The 12,487-nt window shown below is 33.1% G+C and overlaps 1 protein-coding gene across 1 annotated transcript; it reads left to right on the top strand.

Moving 5' to 3' along the window:
• Positions 1-7,942: 7,942 nt before the first annotated feature.
• Positions 7,943-9,741, top strand: LOC121809492 (rosmarinate synthase-like). The gene is made up of 2 exons (XM_042210144.1): positions 7,943-8,660; positions 8,765-9,741. The coding sequence occupies exons 1-2, from the start codon at positions 8,250-8,252 to the stop codon at positions 9,674-9,676; spliced, it is 1,323 nt and encodes a 440-aa protein (XP_042066078.1). The 5' UTR covers positions 7,943-8,249; the 3' UTR covers positions 9,677-9,741.
• Positions 9,742-12,487: the final 2,746 nt, after the last annotated feature.

The raw sequence follows: 12,487 nt of genomic DNA, 5'->3' as shown, positions 1-12,487 counted from the left end.
TCGTCTTTTTTCAAGTTTGCATTTATTTTGCTGCCAATTGGATAATTTGCATGTGTGTGTGTATGTGTTTGTAATGTTAAAAATACTCCAGATACGAACATCTATTTGCTTTTAACTGAATTCATCTTTTTAACCAAAATTTAACTATGATAATCAAATTTTCTCGTGTTTTCCGTTATTTCCTGTCAAGCTTAATTAATTTCTCAAAAAAAGAGAGAATTATCTTGCTTACAAGTTATTTTCTCGTTAGTTTTTCATTAGTAATTTTATTTAAAAATTGTACTCCATTATTATAGGAGTACTATAAAAAAACTTTTTTATTAAAGATATATAAATAGAGACTCAATTATTTGTATTGAAATTTTTTGAAAAATAATCACAAATTAAAATGCAACAGAATGCGTTGCTAAGTTAAAGACAAAGAATTTTAATCTTTAATTTTGTGAGAGTTTCTGTTTGTATTAATTTTAGTTGGAACCGTAATAATGAATGACGATTTTTAAAGCGTTAGTGTTATATTCATATACACAAATTGCATGATTAATTACGTTAAAATATGCTTTTAGCTATTTTTTATTGTTAAAGTTAGTTATCACATTTAATTTTTTTGAATATGAAATTTTGTAACATTTTAATGATATTGAAAAGAAGCTACAGTTCATGTGTTTTTAAAAATAGAACTTTGAGAAAAAAAATCATACTCCCTTCGTCCCTCACAATTTGTCACTATTTGACTCGACACAGATTTTAAAAAATGTAATAAAAAGTAGCTTAAAAAGTTAGTGACATTTGAGTCCTACTTTTATATATTTGTTTTACGATGTCCACTACAAAAAATGGAACAAATGAAAGGTGACAAATTTTTATGGACGAACGAAAATGAAAATTAAAAACAAATTTTCAAAGAGAGACGAAAATGGTCCCCTACAATTTTTTCTCATATTTATCCAATTTTTTTATTAAAAATGTAGTCATTTCAAGGTTTTTATTTTAGGGACACATGAAGCATATAAAAATAATCAAATGATGGGGAATAGATTGTACCGGATTTTTTTATAGCACTCCTTCCGTTTTTAATAATTTGTCACTATTTGGTTCGGTACGAGTTTTAAAAAATGTAATAAAAAGTGAGTTGAAAAAGTTAGTGGCATGTGAGTCCAATTTTTATATATTAGTTTTATAATAAAATGTGATTGAGAATGAGTTAGTGGGATGTGTGGTCCACTACTAAATGTGAAAAATTTTCTGGGACGAAGTGAGTATCAATTCTCTTATACATTATTATTAGTTGGCATCATAAAATATACATTAGTTTATGATATATAAGTCAAGAACTGATATTGAATCAAAAAAATGATACTAAGTCAAAAGCTGATATTTATGAATAAGGAAATTAATACCGAGTCAGGTTCTAATGTTAACCAATACTACTACTAATGTAAAAAATACAAGTGAGGTTAACAATAAATCATACTCCACCCGTCCCACAAGAATATGCACTTTGGGTTGAGCATAAATTTTAATGCACAAATGATAAAATAAGTGAGAGATAAAAAGAAAAAGTAATTAAAGTATTGTTAGTGGAGAATGAGTCTCACCTCAATAGAGAAAAAGTGTTTTCAAAATTGAAAAGTGCATATTATTGTGAACGGACTAAAAAAAGAGTGCGCGAAGGAAATTGTATTTAAATGCATAACCAAAGAGAATTTTAGACCACAATCTTGTAATCTAATTGTCAATATTTGGCCACATATTATGATATATTTTTTGAAATATTATTCAACAATCAAGTAATATATTTTTTTGAAATATTATTCAACAATCAAATCTTTATAGTGGATCGACTTAGTGCTTTAGTGGCGCCTCTCTTCCTCAGTTTCCCTTCATTGTAAGTATTCTCCGTTTTAATTATGCACGTATCAACACGTTATGTTTCGTGTATGGGCATATTTGATACTACAAAGTATGTTAAAAAACTAAATGAGATATTGACGTATCAAAGTATATGTTAAAAAACTAAATGAGATTTTGACCAAAAAAATGATTGATACTTTTTTATTTAGTATCAATACTATCATTACTAATTTATATTTAGCCCAAGATGATCTATCCTGAGTATTAATACTTCATTCATCTTCAGATAAACTTGTAAATGATTGATTATTAATACTTCATTCGTCTTAAGATAAACTTATAAATGATGGAGCATGTGTTTTAATATATAATTGGTAAAGTATAAATTATTAAAACTTCATTCGTCTTGAGATAAATTTGTAAATGATGGAATACATGTTTTAATATATACTACATCTGTCCCCCATTAATTGTCACTCTTTTCCATTTCGGTCCGTCCCTCAATAATTGTCACACTTCATTTTTACCATAAATAGTAAATGGCTCTCACATTCCACTAACTCACTTCACTCACATTTTATTATAAAACCAATATGAAAAATAGGTCTCACATTCCACTAACTTTTTCAACCAACTTTTCTTTACATTTCTTAAAACTAGTGAAAAGATAGTGAGGGTTCAATTCGGGGGTGCGATATTTGAATGCAGAATTTTTAAAAATATTTTTTTATTTAATAATCAAACAATCACAAAAAAAAAAACTATAATAGGAATGAGCAAAAAATGAATACATAAGTAATAAAATATAAAGATTTGAGCTTGCAGGGATTTGAACTCGATATTCTACTATGACAGAGAGCATGCGCTGTCACTCCACCATATAAACATTTAGACATAAACTTGTCTCAGTAGATACTTATTGAAAAAATAAAAGGGGTACAGTGATGAGTAAAAATTTGATGGTCCTTCCATACCAAGTGACATGATGATTTGGTATACCTTACCAATAATTTCTTGACAAATGGATATAAAAAATGGTCCATATGCCACATCTATTTAACATCAATTCACTAATTTAACGGTTTCATTAATCAATTTATAGAAAGTAGTATAATACTATTAAATATGGAATTATCGTACCATAAAATTAGAGTGAAATATACTCAAATATATCTCTTATAAAATAAAAAATATTCTTATGTCTATTCAATTTTCATTCGGTGTTTTTATACAATATAGAGAAGAAATTATTTTCAATTCTCCATTCCTTTTGAATTCCATGGGTAAGTTTTCCTCCAAAGCTTTTTATAAAATATATATGTATGTGTTTGTTTGACTACATAGATAGTGGAATATGTTATTAATTGTATTTTTTTAATATATTGTTTAAAATACTCTTTGCTTTTGATTTTATAATCGAAGTTCTTCTTTTATTAATAAGTTCAATTTAATTATATAAAGATAAGATAGTGAATCCTCATATTAAATTTTATTAATAATTTTTAACACAATAATAATTGAAAGCTATATAAAATATAAGTTATAGTCATAAATTTTATTTTTATAAATTATATATATATATATATATATGAATATAAAATAAAGAAAAAAATACTACTATTAAACAATTATAATAGTATAATTTTTTTTCTTGACGTGAAAGAATGTAATACTATGATTACTTTTTTATGAGTGAAATATTATGAAGTTAATATACATATATATTGTATTATATGACATTGCCAATTCTAAGGTATGATAATTCTTATTTAATAGTATTATACTACTTTCCATAAATTGATTCATGACACCGTTAGATTATGGAATTGACTTTAAATAGATGTGGCATGTGGACAATTTTTTATATCCATTTGTCAAGGAATTATTGGTGAGGTATACCAAATCATCATGCCACTTGGTATGGAAGGACCATCAAATTTTTATTCGTACAGTAATTGGATCAGCCACTGATTATTGGCGAATTGCGAGTTTTACAATAAATGATGTACATAAGATTAATATGTTTTTAAAAGAATTCCATATTTAGACTTTGTCTAATTTTAGGAAGGGCTCAAAATAGTAAAACTAGTCTAGAATGGAGAAAGTAGATAGCAAAAAAAGCATTAATATAGGCATTAATGTCAACTAAAAACAAATTAGTTATAAAAAATTATGATCTCTTGCCTACAAATGTCAATTGAAAGTATTTTTTAACACAAATTATATCAAATGAAAAGTAATTTAATAAAGATTATAACGATGTCGTAATTACATGTTCTGATGACAAAATTTGATATAATATTTTCGTGATATTGAATATATTTCAATTAGTAGTTTAATACTTCCTCCGTCCCATAAAGTTTATCCCGGTTTGACCCGGCATGGATTTTAAGAAATTGTTTGACTTTGTATTAAATGGAGGTATGTAGTGGAATAAGGGTCCCGCATTGAGGAGATTGATGGTGTATTTAATGTCTGTTTTTGGTAAGATTTCAAGTGGGACAAACTTTGTGGAACGAGCGAAAATGGTAAAATGGGTAAAATAGGACAAACTTTGTGGGACGGATGGAGTATATCAATATAACTATCATAATACTAGTATCTTAAGATAATACATGTATAATGTCAATATTAAATTATATTAACATATTAATGTCATCATGCAGATATTTTTTATACACTACTCCCTCCGTCCACCAATAAACTTCATGTCTTGCCATTGTCCGTCCGCCAGCCAATAAACTTCTGATTTGCTAGTTTTTACTACTTTTTGTATGGGACCCCACATTCCACTAATTTTATCTTAATCACATTTTATTATAAAACTAATATAATTGTATTAAAATATGACCCACCTTCCACTAGCCTTTTCAACTAACATTCTACTACATTTCTTAAAACTCGTGTCGTGTCAAAACTCCCTTTGTGTTGATCGACGGATGGAGTACTATATTAACACCACAATCCTATGCCCTAAGTATGATAATTGTGTTATCATTCGTTTAATATTTGAAAGAAAGGAGTTTTGCACGCGTGTCATAGGCACATGTCCCTTTTATTCAAGAATATTTATAAGTTTCCTTTCTATTCTAATCATTGTTCTCATTACAGCTTTATGTGCATAAGCCTTTGACTTTTCATCATGACAAAGCTACAATGATGAATAAAATAGGAGTTCATAAATCAGAATAGAAAATAAAAGCCAACAAAAGAATTTAGATTGACAGCCTGAAATCCCTGCTGGTACAGAGCGAAATTTTGGACACATACTAAAAGCTTGGATAAACAATCTTCACTTGATCTGCCAATTCATAAAATAAAGCCAAGCTAAGTAAGAAAACTTTTAAAAGAATTCTACTAGATATGGTTTAGCACTAATTCAAGAACAAATTTTGTTAAATCTAATCTCGGAATGCAGGTCAATACTTCTAAGTATCTCCTGAGATTTCTCCCATTCGTTTGCACATTCATACAGATCACCCAACTTTTCTCTTATTGCTAAATCTCAATTGCAAAAGATTGTGAACTTTGAGCAGATACATACATATAAACAAAAGCAATACAACTCTTATAAATAGAACTTTGAAAGACATCTCCACTAAATTCGCGTGTTTTGAAAGTTGAGGTGAAGGCCTTTTGCAAAATTGATCAACCACGTCTCGCGTGTTTTCACAAGCGGGCGTGGAACCAACTTTATTAGCATATGACCTTATAACGGAAGCATTTGACAAAGTGGGATCTGCCTCCAAGGGAAAATATGTAGCTAAGAAGGTGGACGAAGTGTTCAAAGAGCTAGTGCATTCTCTTGTTAATCACTTTGATAATGATGTTGAGGATAATTTGGTTGTTCAAAGAGCTAGTGCATTCTCTTGTTAATCACTTTGATAATGATGTTGAGGATAATTTGGTTAAATATATAGCAAATGATTTAGGAGATAGGTAAGGTGGGAAGCTAAGAAACAATTTTATTTTCAAACTTCATTTTTTATGTTCTAAATGTGTAGATTTTTCATCATAAAATCTACTCCTTCCATCCCACTCAAGATGTCTTCCTTTTTCTATTTAGTTTATCCCACTCAAGATGTTCACTTTATATATTCGGAAATTTCCACTCTTCTTTATCATAAACAACTACTCCAACTCAAATCTCGTGTCATTCAATAATGTGGACATCTTGAATAGAACGAATGTAGTACATATATTCTTAAATAATAATATCTATAATCTAGATAATTTCATATTTAGATAATTCCCCTAAAAATATCTAGATATTCTAATACCTAATATCTAGAGAATTCTACATACTACCTCCGTCCCACAAGAATATGCACTCTTTCCTTTATAGTCTATCCCACAAGAATATGTACCTTCTAATTTTGGAAACTCTTTTCTTTCTAATAAGGTGATACGCATTCTCTACTAACAATACTTTAATTACTTTTTCTCTCTACCTCTTTCTTGCTTTACCAATTTTGCGTTAAAACTCGTGTCAAACCTAAAATGCATATTCTTTTGAAACGGAGGGAGTAATATATAAATAATTTACAAATATCTACCGTCATCACTATCTAAACACAACAAATCTTTGCGGAATAGCCGTTCGTCAAACCAAACGTGGCAGGATTGGAATTGATAGAGGATATGGTTGAAAATCTGGATCTAATATAGTACTGCATAGCTGCCCAAAAACATCAAATATCAATTAAATTAAAATGATAAAGACACATCAAATATCAATTAAATTAAAATGATAAAGACATAACGGTTATAGCAAAAGTATATGGCTTGATCCACATTGTTGTGGATAGATGATTGGCCATTTTTTTTGGAGATGAAAATTGAGGAAGTACAAAATGAAGTGGAAAAAATAAGAATGAAGTAGAAGAAAGAAAAAAATAAGAAATAGAATAAAGTAAGAAATATAAGTATGTTATATTTTGCCAAAAAAGAAGGCATCTAAATATCATATGGAAGGGATGAATTATGGATGACCTTATATAAATAATGTAATTATCTTTTACCTATCCTAACTTTTTCCCCACACTGTCTTCTTATTTTTAAAAATAAGTTACATTGAAAGCCATACAAAACAAGAAATCATAAGAGCATCTCCAATAAGACTGGACGTCAAATAGCCCTCACATAACCTTCACACTGCCACATCATCAGCACTACAATTCTCCTGCCACATCAGCTTGCCACATCAACTGGACATCAAATAGCCCTCACATAGCCTTCACACTACCTATCCACATCACTAATAATAATTATATAATTTAATTTACACTCGTATCAACATACGGAATTTAATTTACGAGACAAATACGGAAAATTCGAATAGTAATATTAAAATTTCAAAAAGTACAATAATTTAAAAAAAATACATTTAAAAAAATTACATTTAAAAAAATTACATAAATTTACATAAAAACTAATGCCTTGCAATCCTCCGCGCCCACAACTCTTCAACTAAATCCTTTTGGAGTCGAATATGAGCCTCCGTCTGACGCATGTCGGCATGTGCTTGGAGGAGGGCTTCTTCATCGTGAGGTACCCCACCTCGTACGTTGGCGGTGGCGACGCCGTGGCTTGTACCGGCCTCATTATCGTCGTTGCCCAATCAGTTAGTTGTACACCTTCATCTTCGACAATCATGTTGTGCATAATAATACTGGCGTACATTATATCAGCAATGCAGTCGACATTCCACAAACGCGTTGGTACACTACCTATCCCCACCACTACCACCGGCATTACTCATTTCTTAAATTGATCTTGAACAGAAAGTAAGGTAGAGAGAGAGTACTCGTTCAAACAAGTGGTGCGAATGAAAATGACGTTCAAAGCGCGTATATATAGTGTTTTCAAAAGAAAAAAAAATAAAAAATAAAATCTGACGCCGGTTTGACGCCGATCCGGGACCCACAATGGCGCCGTGAGGATCGGCGTCGGAACCAGCGTCATCGCGCGAATCGGCATGGCCACGCCGATTTTGACGCCGATTTCGCCGACGCCGGTTCCAATGGTTCGGCATCAGAACCGGCGTCGGCGAAAAATCGGCGTCGCGATTTTGACACCGTTACTGGAGATGCTCTAAGCAAGAGAAATACCGACGGAACTAAAATCATAGTAATTCCCAGAAACATGAAGACAGTGAAGGAGTCATTAGTGATAAAACCAAGGCAGTGTGGGGCTCTCTAATTTAGACTTAGGGCCACATGTTGTCGGCTAACGTGGCTTGCTGCCTTGCCGTACATACTTGTGTAATAAGACAACTGAAACAATACTGCACGCACATTCGAGATAATGAACAATCTCCAATCTACACATATACACAACTATAAATTGAATAATTGCAAAATCAGATCAGAAGTCGTAATTCAGTTGTGGGAAGCATGAAGATCACAGTGAAAGAATCAATAATGGTAAAACCAATGGAAGAAACTCCGAGGGGCAGTGTGTGGCTCTCCAATTTAGACTTAGTTTTTCCTGACACCTACCATACTAGGTGGATGCACTTGTACCGCTGCGATGGTGGTGCCGGCTTCTTCGACACGGCGGCGCTGAAGGCAGCTCTGAGCCGAGCCCTTGTTGAGTTCTACCCGTATGCGGGCAGGCTCAATAAGGACGACAGCGGCCGCCTTGAGATCAACTGCAACGGGGAAGGGGTGCTGTTCATGGAGGCAGAGTGCGACGCCACCCTCGATGAGTTGGGTGATTTCTGCACACCCCGGCCTGACCTCAACCTCGCCCCCACCCTCGACTACTCTCATGGAATTTCCAGTTTTCCACTTTTTCTAGTGAAGGTGCGTTTTCACTGCACTCCAAAACGAGTACTAATAGATATCCAATGAATCGAGTCTTCAAATACAGTAGTAACGTTTTGTGGGTGTGATTTTGGTACATGTAGTTAACTCGTTTCAAATGCGGCGGAGTGAGCTTAGGCTTTGCCAATGAGCATCACACATCTGACGGGATTTCCGCTTATTATTTCATCAGCAAGTGGTCAGAAATCGCTCGAGGCCTAACAACCATCCCACCTATTTCCTTGGACCGTCGCGTCCTCTCGGCGCGCAACCCCCCGCAGCCCCGGTTCCGCCACATCGAGCACCAACCCCCTCCGCCGCTCAAAACCCCTCTCGACGGCCCCGCCGGTGACCCAACATTCTCCACATTCAGGCTAAGCCGCAACTACATCAACGCCCTCAAGCAAAAATGCAATGAGAGCAGCGGCGGTGCGAATTATACCATGTACGAGGTGGTGGCGGGCAACGTGTGGCGCTGCGTGAGCATTGCCCGCGGCCTGCCAAGGGATCAGGAGACGAAGCTCCAGTTACCAGTGGATGCGCGGCAGAGGCTACGGCCGCCTCTCCCGCCTGGATACTTTGGCAACGGGATCTTCTACACGGGCGCATTTGCTCTTATTGCGGAGCTGGAATCGAAGCCGTTGAGGTTCGCGGTGGAGAAAGTGCACGAGGCAATCGCTAGAATGGACGACGAATACATGAGGTCTGCTTTGGATTACTTGGAGTTGCATATGCGGAATGTGGAAGGGATTGTTCGCAGCCAAAACAATGTGAAATGCCCCAATTTCGGGATAACGAGCTGGATTAGGCTGCCGTTAGTGGATTTTGGATGGGGGAAGCCTTTCTATGCCGGACCCGTGGGAGCTCTCTCTGAAGGGAAGAGCTTTCTGCTTTCTGATCCTCAAAATGAAGGAGGCGCGTTGCTTGCAATCACGCTGCACCAAAAACACATGAAACGATTTCAAAACTTGCTGTATACTAATAACGACGATTCATGCCTCATATCTAAAATTTGATGACTATAATTGGTTAATGTGTTCTTCTGTGTCAAAATTGAATTCGAATTACGAATTGTTTTCAATTTATTTCATCTACTTATAGAGTTTAATCACTCTGATCTGATCAACCTTTTCAACGGGATTTTATGATATCTACGACCTCAACATCCAACTCTTTCCACACTCCTTTCACTCCACAATCACTAACTCACAATCTCAATAGCAGAGAAGAAATAAGGAATCTGTACCAATAGTTCTCAGCCATAAAGCCTCACAGGTAGAGGAACGACGCCTGTCGTCGCGATCGGAGGCGGCGGAGAAACGGCGGTAGGATGTAGTTTCAGAGAGAGGAGATTCGAATTAGGGTTTTATCGTGAGAGGGACGACGTCTCGCATCATTTATTCATTTGGGCTGGGTGAGAGTAAACTGGGATTCATAGGCCTTTTCAGCCCAATTATCTTTGTAATTGGCGACAAACGATAACACAAAATTACCAATAAAACTATAAAACTGAATATCCAAACGTTAATATCTGAGATGGGCCAAGTAACAGCTCTATCCACTATCATTTTCCTGATATTCCATCATGTAAAAATATGGACTTTTTAATTTTGAAAGCTCTTTTTTGTCTCTAATGTGTCGGACTCTTTCTCCATTTACAATACTTTAATTACTTTTTCTTTTTGCCTTTCTCTTACTTTACCAATTGTGCATTAAAATCCATATTTAATCCAAAGAGCATATTCTCTCCACTTTATTCACAAAACAACACTACATAAAATCTCGTGCTGAATTAGAAATGCTCCACTTAGAGTGAGATGTCGTGAATATATAAAAGTAGGATCTACATTCCACCAACTTTTTCTACTCACATTCTATTACATTTCTTAAAACCTATGTCAGGCCAAAGTGGGACACATATTGGGAGAGGAATGGGAGTAATCAATTTTATCATTAATAACTTTCGGTTTCATGAAATTAGGAATTTTTTTTTATGTCTGTACCGTTCTTATGATACATTCTCCAAAATCTCGATATGTTATATTGTGATTGAATAGTTGTTACTCCTTCCATTCCTTTATTGTTGAAATACTTCTCTTTGGCATGAAGTTTAAAAAATCGATATTTAGTGAGTTAAGTGAGTAGGTAACAAAGTAGCTAAATAAATTATGAGAAAGAAAAAAAATAGGGAGAATAAAGTAAAAAGTGAATAATGTATAGAGAATAAAGTAACGGAGATAATGAAGTAGTAAAGGAAAAGTGAATTAATTATTACTACCATATACTCTCTCCGTCCTCAAAGAATATGCAGTTTGAGTTCGAAACGAGTTTTAATGCAAAATTAGTAAAGTAAGAGAGGTAGAGAGAAAACGTAATTAAAATATTGTTAATGGAGAATGAGTCTCACCTCTTTAGAGAGAAAAGAGCTTCTAAAATTAGAAATTGCATATTCTTGTAGGATGGATTAAAAATGAAACAATACATATTCTTGTAGGACAGATGGAGTATGAAAATGACTAAACTATAAAAGAACTTTCTCAAAATGAAAAAATATCTCAATTATGAAAGAACAGAGAGAGTATAAGATTGTAGGAAAGGAAACACGGATCTTAAAAATGCACAAAATGAAATGAAATTGTATGCATCTTACACGTGAGTTGAATTTAACTTATGTATCTCAGTTTTTCATTTGACGGGTTGTTTGTTAATTGTCTTACTTCATTTTTACAATTTTTGGAACTAGACCATACATTTCATTAACTTATGTTATTTATATTTTACTCTCTTCGTCCCACAAGAATATGCATTATTTCCTTTTTAGTCCGTCGCATAAGAATATGTACTTTCTAATTTTGGAAACTATTTTCTTACTATTCAGGTGAGACTCATTTTACATTAACAATAATTTAATTATCTTTTATCTCTACCTTTCTTTTTACTTTATCAATTTTTACATTAAAATCCATGTCAAACCCAAAATGTATATTATTTGAGAACGGAGAGAGTATTATAATATTAATATATAAAAATAGGATTCATATTTAACTAAGTTTTAATAATTGTATTATAACGTCTATCTCATGACCAGCTTGTAAAGCTACCCCTTGTATGACATTCACGTTATTGTGACATTACAAGTACTCGTGATTCAGGCTTGTTTGTGATTCGAATCTTGGTATTGATCCCTTGCTTTAAGGATGTTGGGTGATGTGAAGGTTTTGAAACTATGATATTGCAAAGGTGTTTCATTATTAAAATATACTAGGTCGTAGATTATTAAAAAACCCAATAAGACAATTATAAAATATTAGGTGGTTCATTATTAAAAACCCAATCAAGACAATTAAAATATACTAGGTGTTCTGGGTTATAATCAATCTCGAACTAATTTTAAAGATTAAATTGTTGAATCCGTCATGGTTAGCTTGTTTTAGGTCATTGTAAGACATTGTTAGTTTGTTTTATGTCATGCTTAGGTTGTTTTAGGTCATTTTATAAAATTTGGATTTGCAAAATACGAATGTCATTTTTAGATCATTTTAGGTCATACTTACTATCATGACATAAAATAGACTAAAAATGATCTCTAGGTGTGATTCTGTGGTTTGTCAATAAGATTGAGTTTTGCTATAACTTAACTTAGGTGATTCATTATTAAAAAATCCCAATTAAGACAATTAACATATACTAGGTGGTTCATTATTAAATAAAACCCAATCAAGACAATTAAAATATACTAGGGTGGTTGATTATTAAATAAAACCCAATCAAGACAATTAAAATATAGTAGGTGGTTGATTATTAAAAAAGACAATATATATACTCCA

Source organism: Salvia splendens, chromosome 6, assembly GCF_004379255.2.
Source record: "Salvia splendens isolate huo1 chromosome 6, SspV2, whole genome shotgun sequence".
Lineage (NCBI taxonomy): Eukaryota > Viridiplantae > Streptophyta > Magnoliopsida > Lamiales > Lamiaceae > Salvia > Salvia splendens.
The sequence above is the reverse complement of the archived record's forward strand: the minus strand, read 5'-3'. Positions and strand labels throughout refer to the sequence as shown.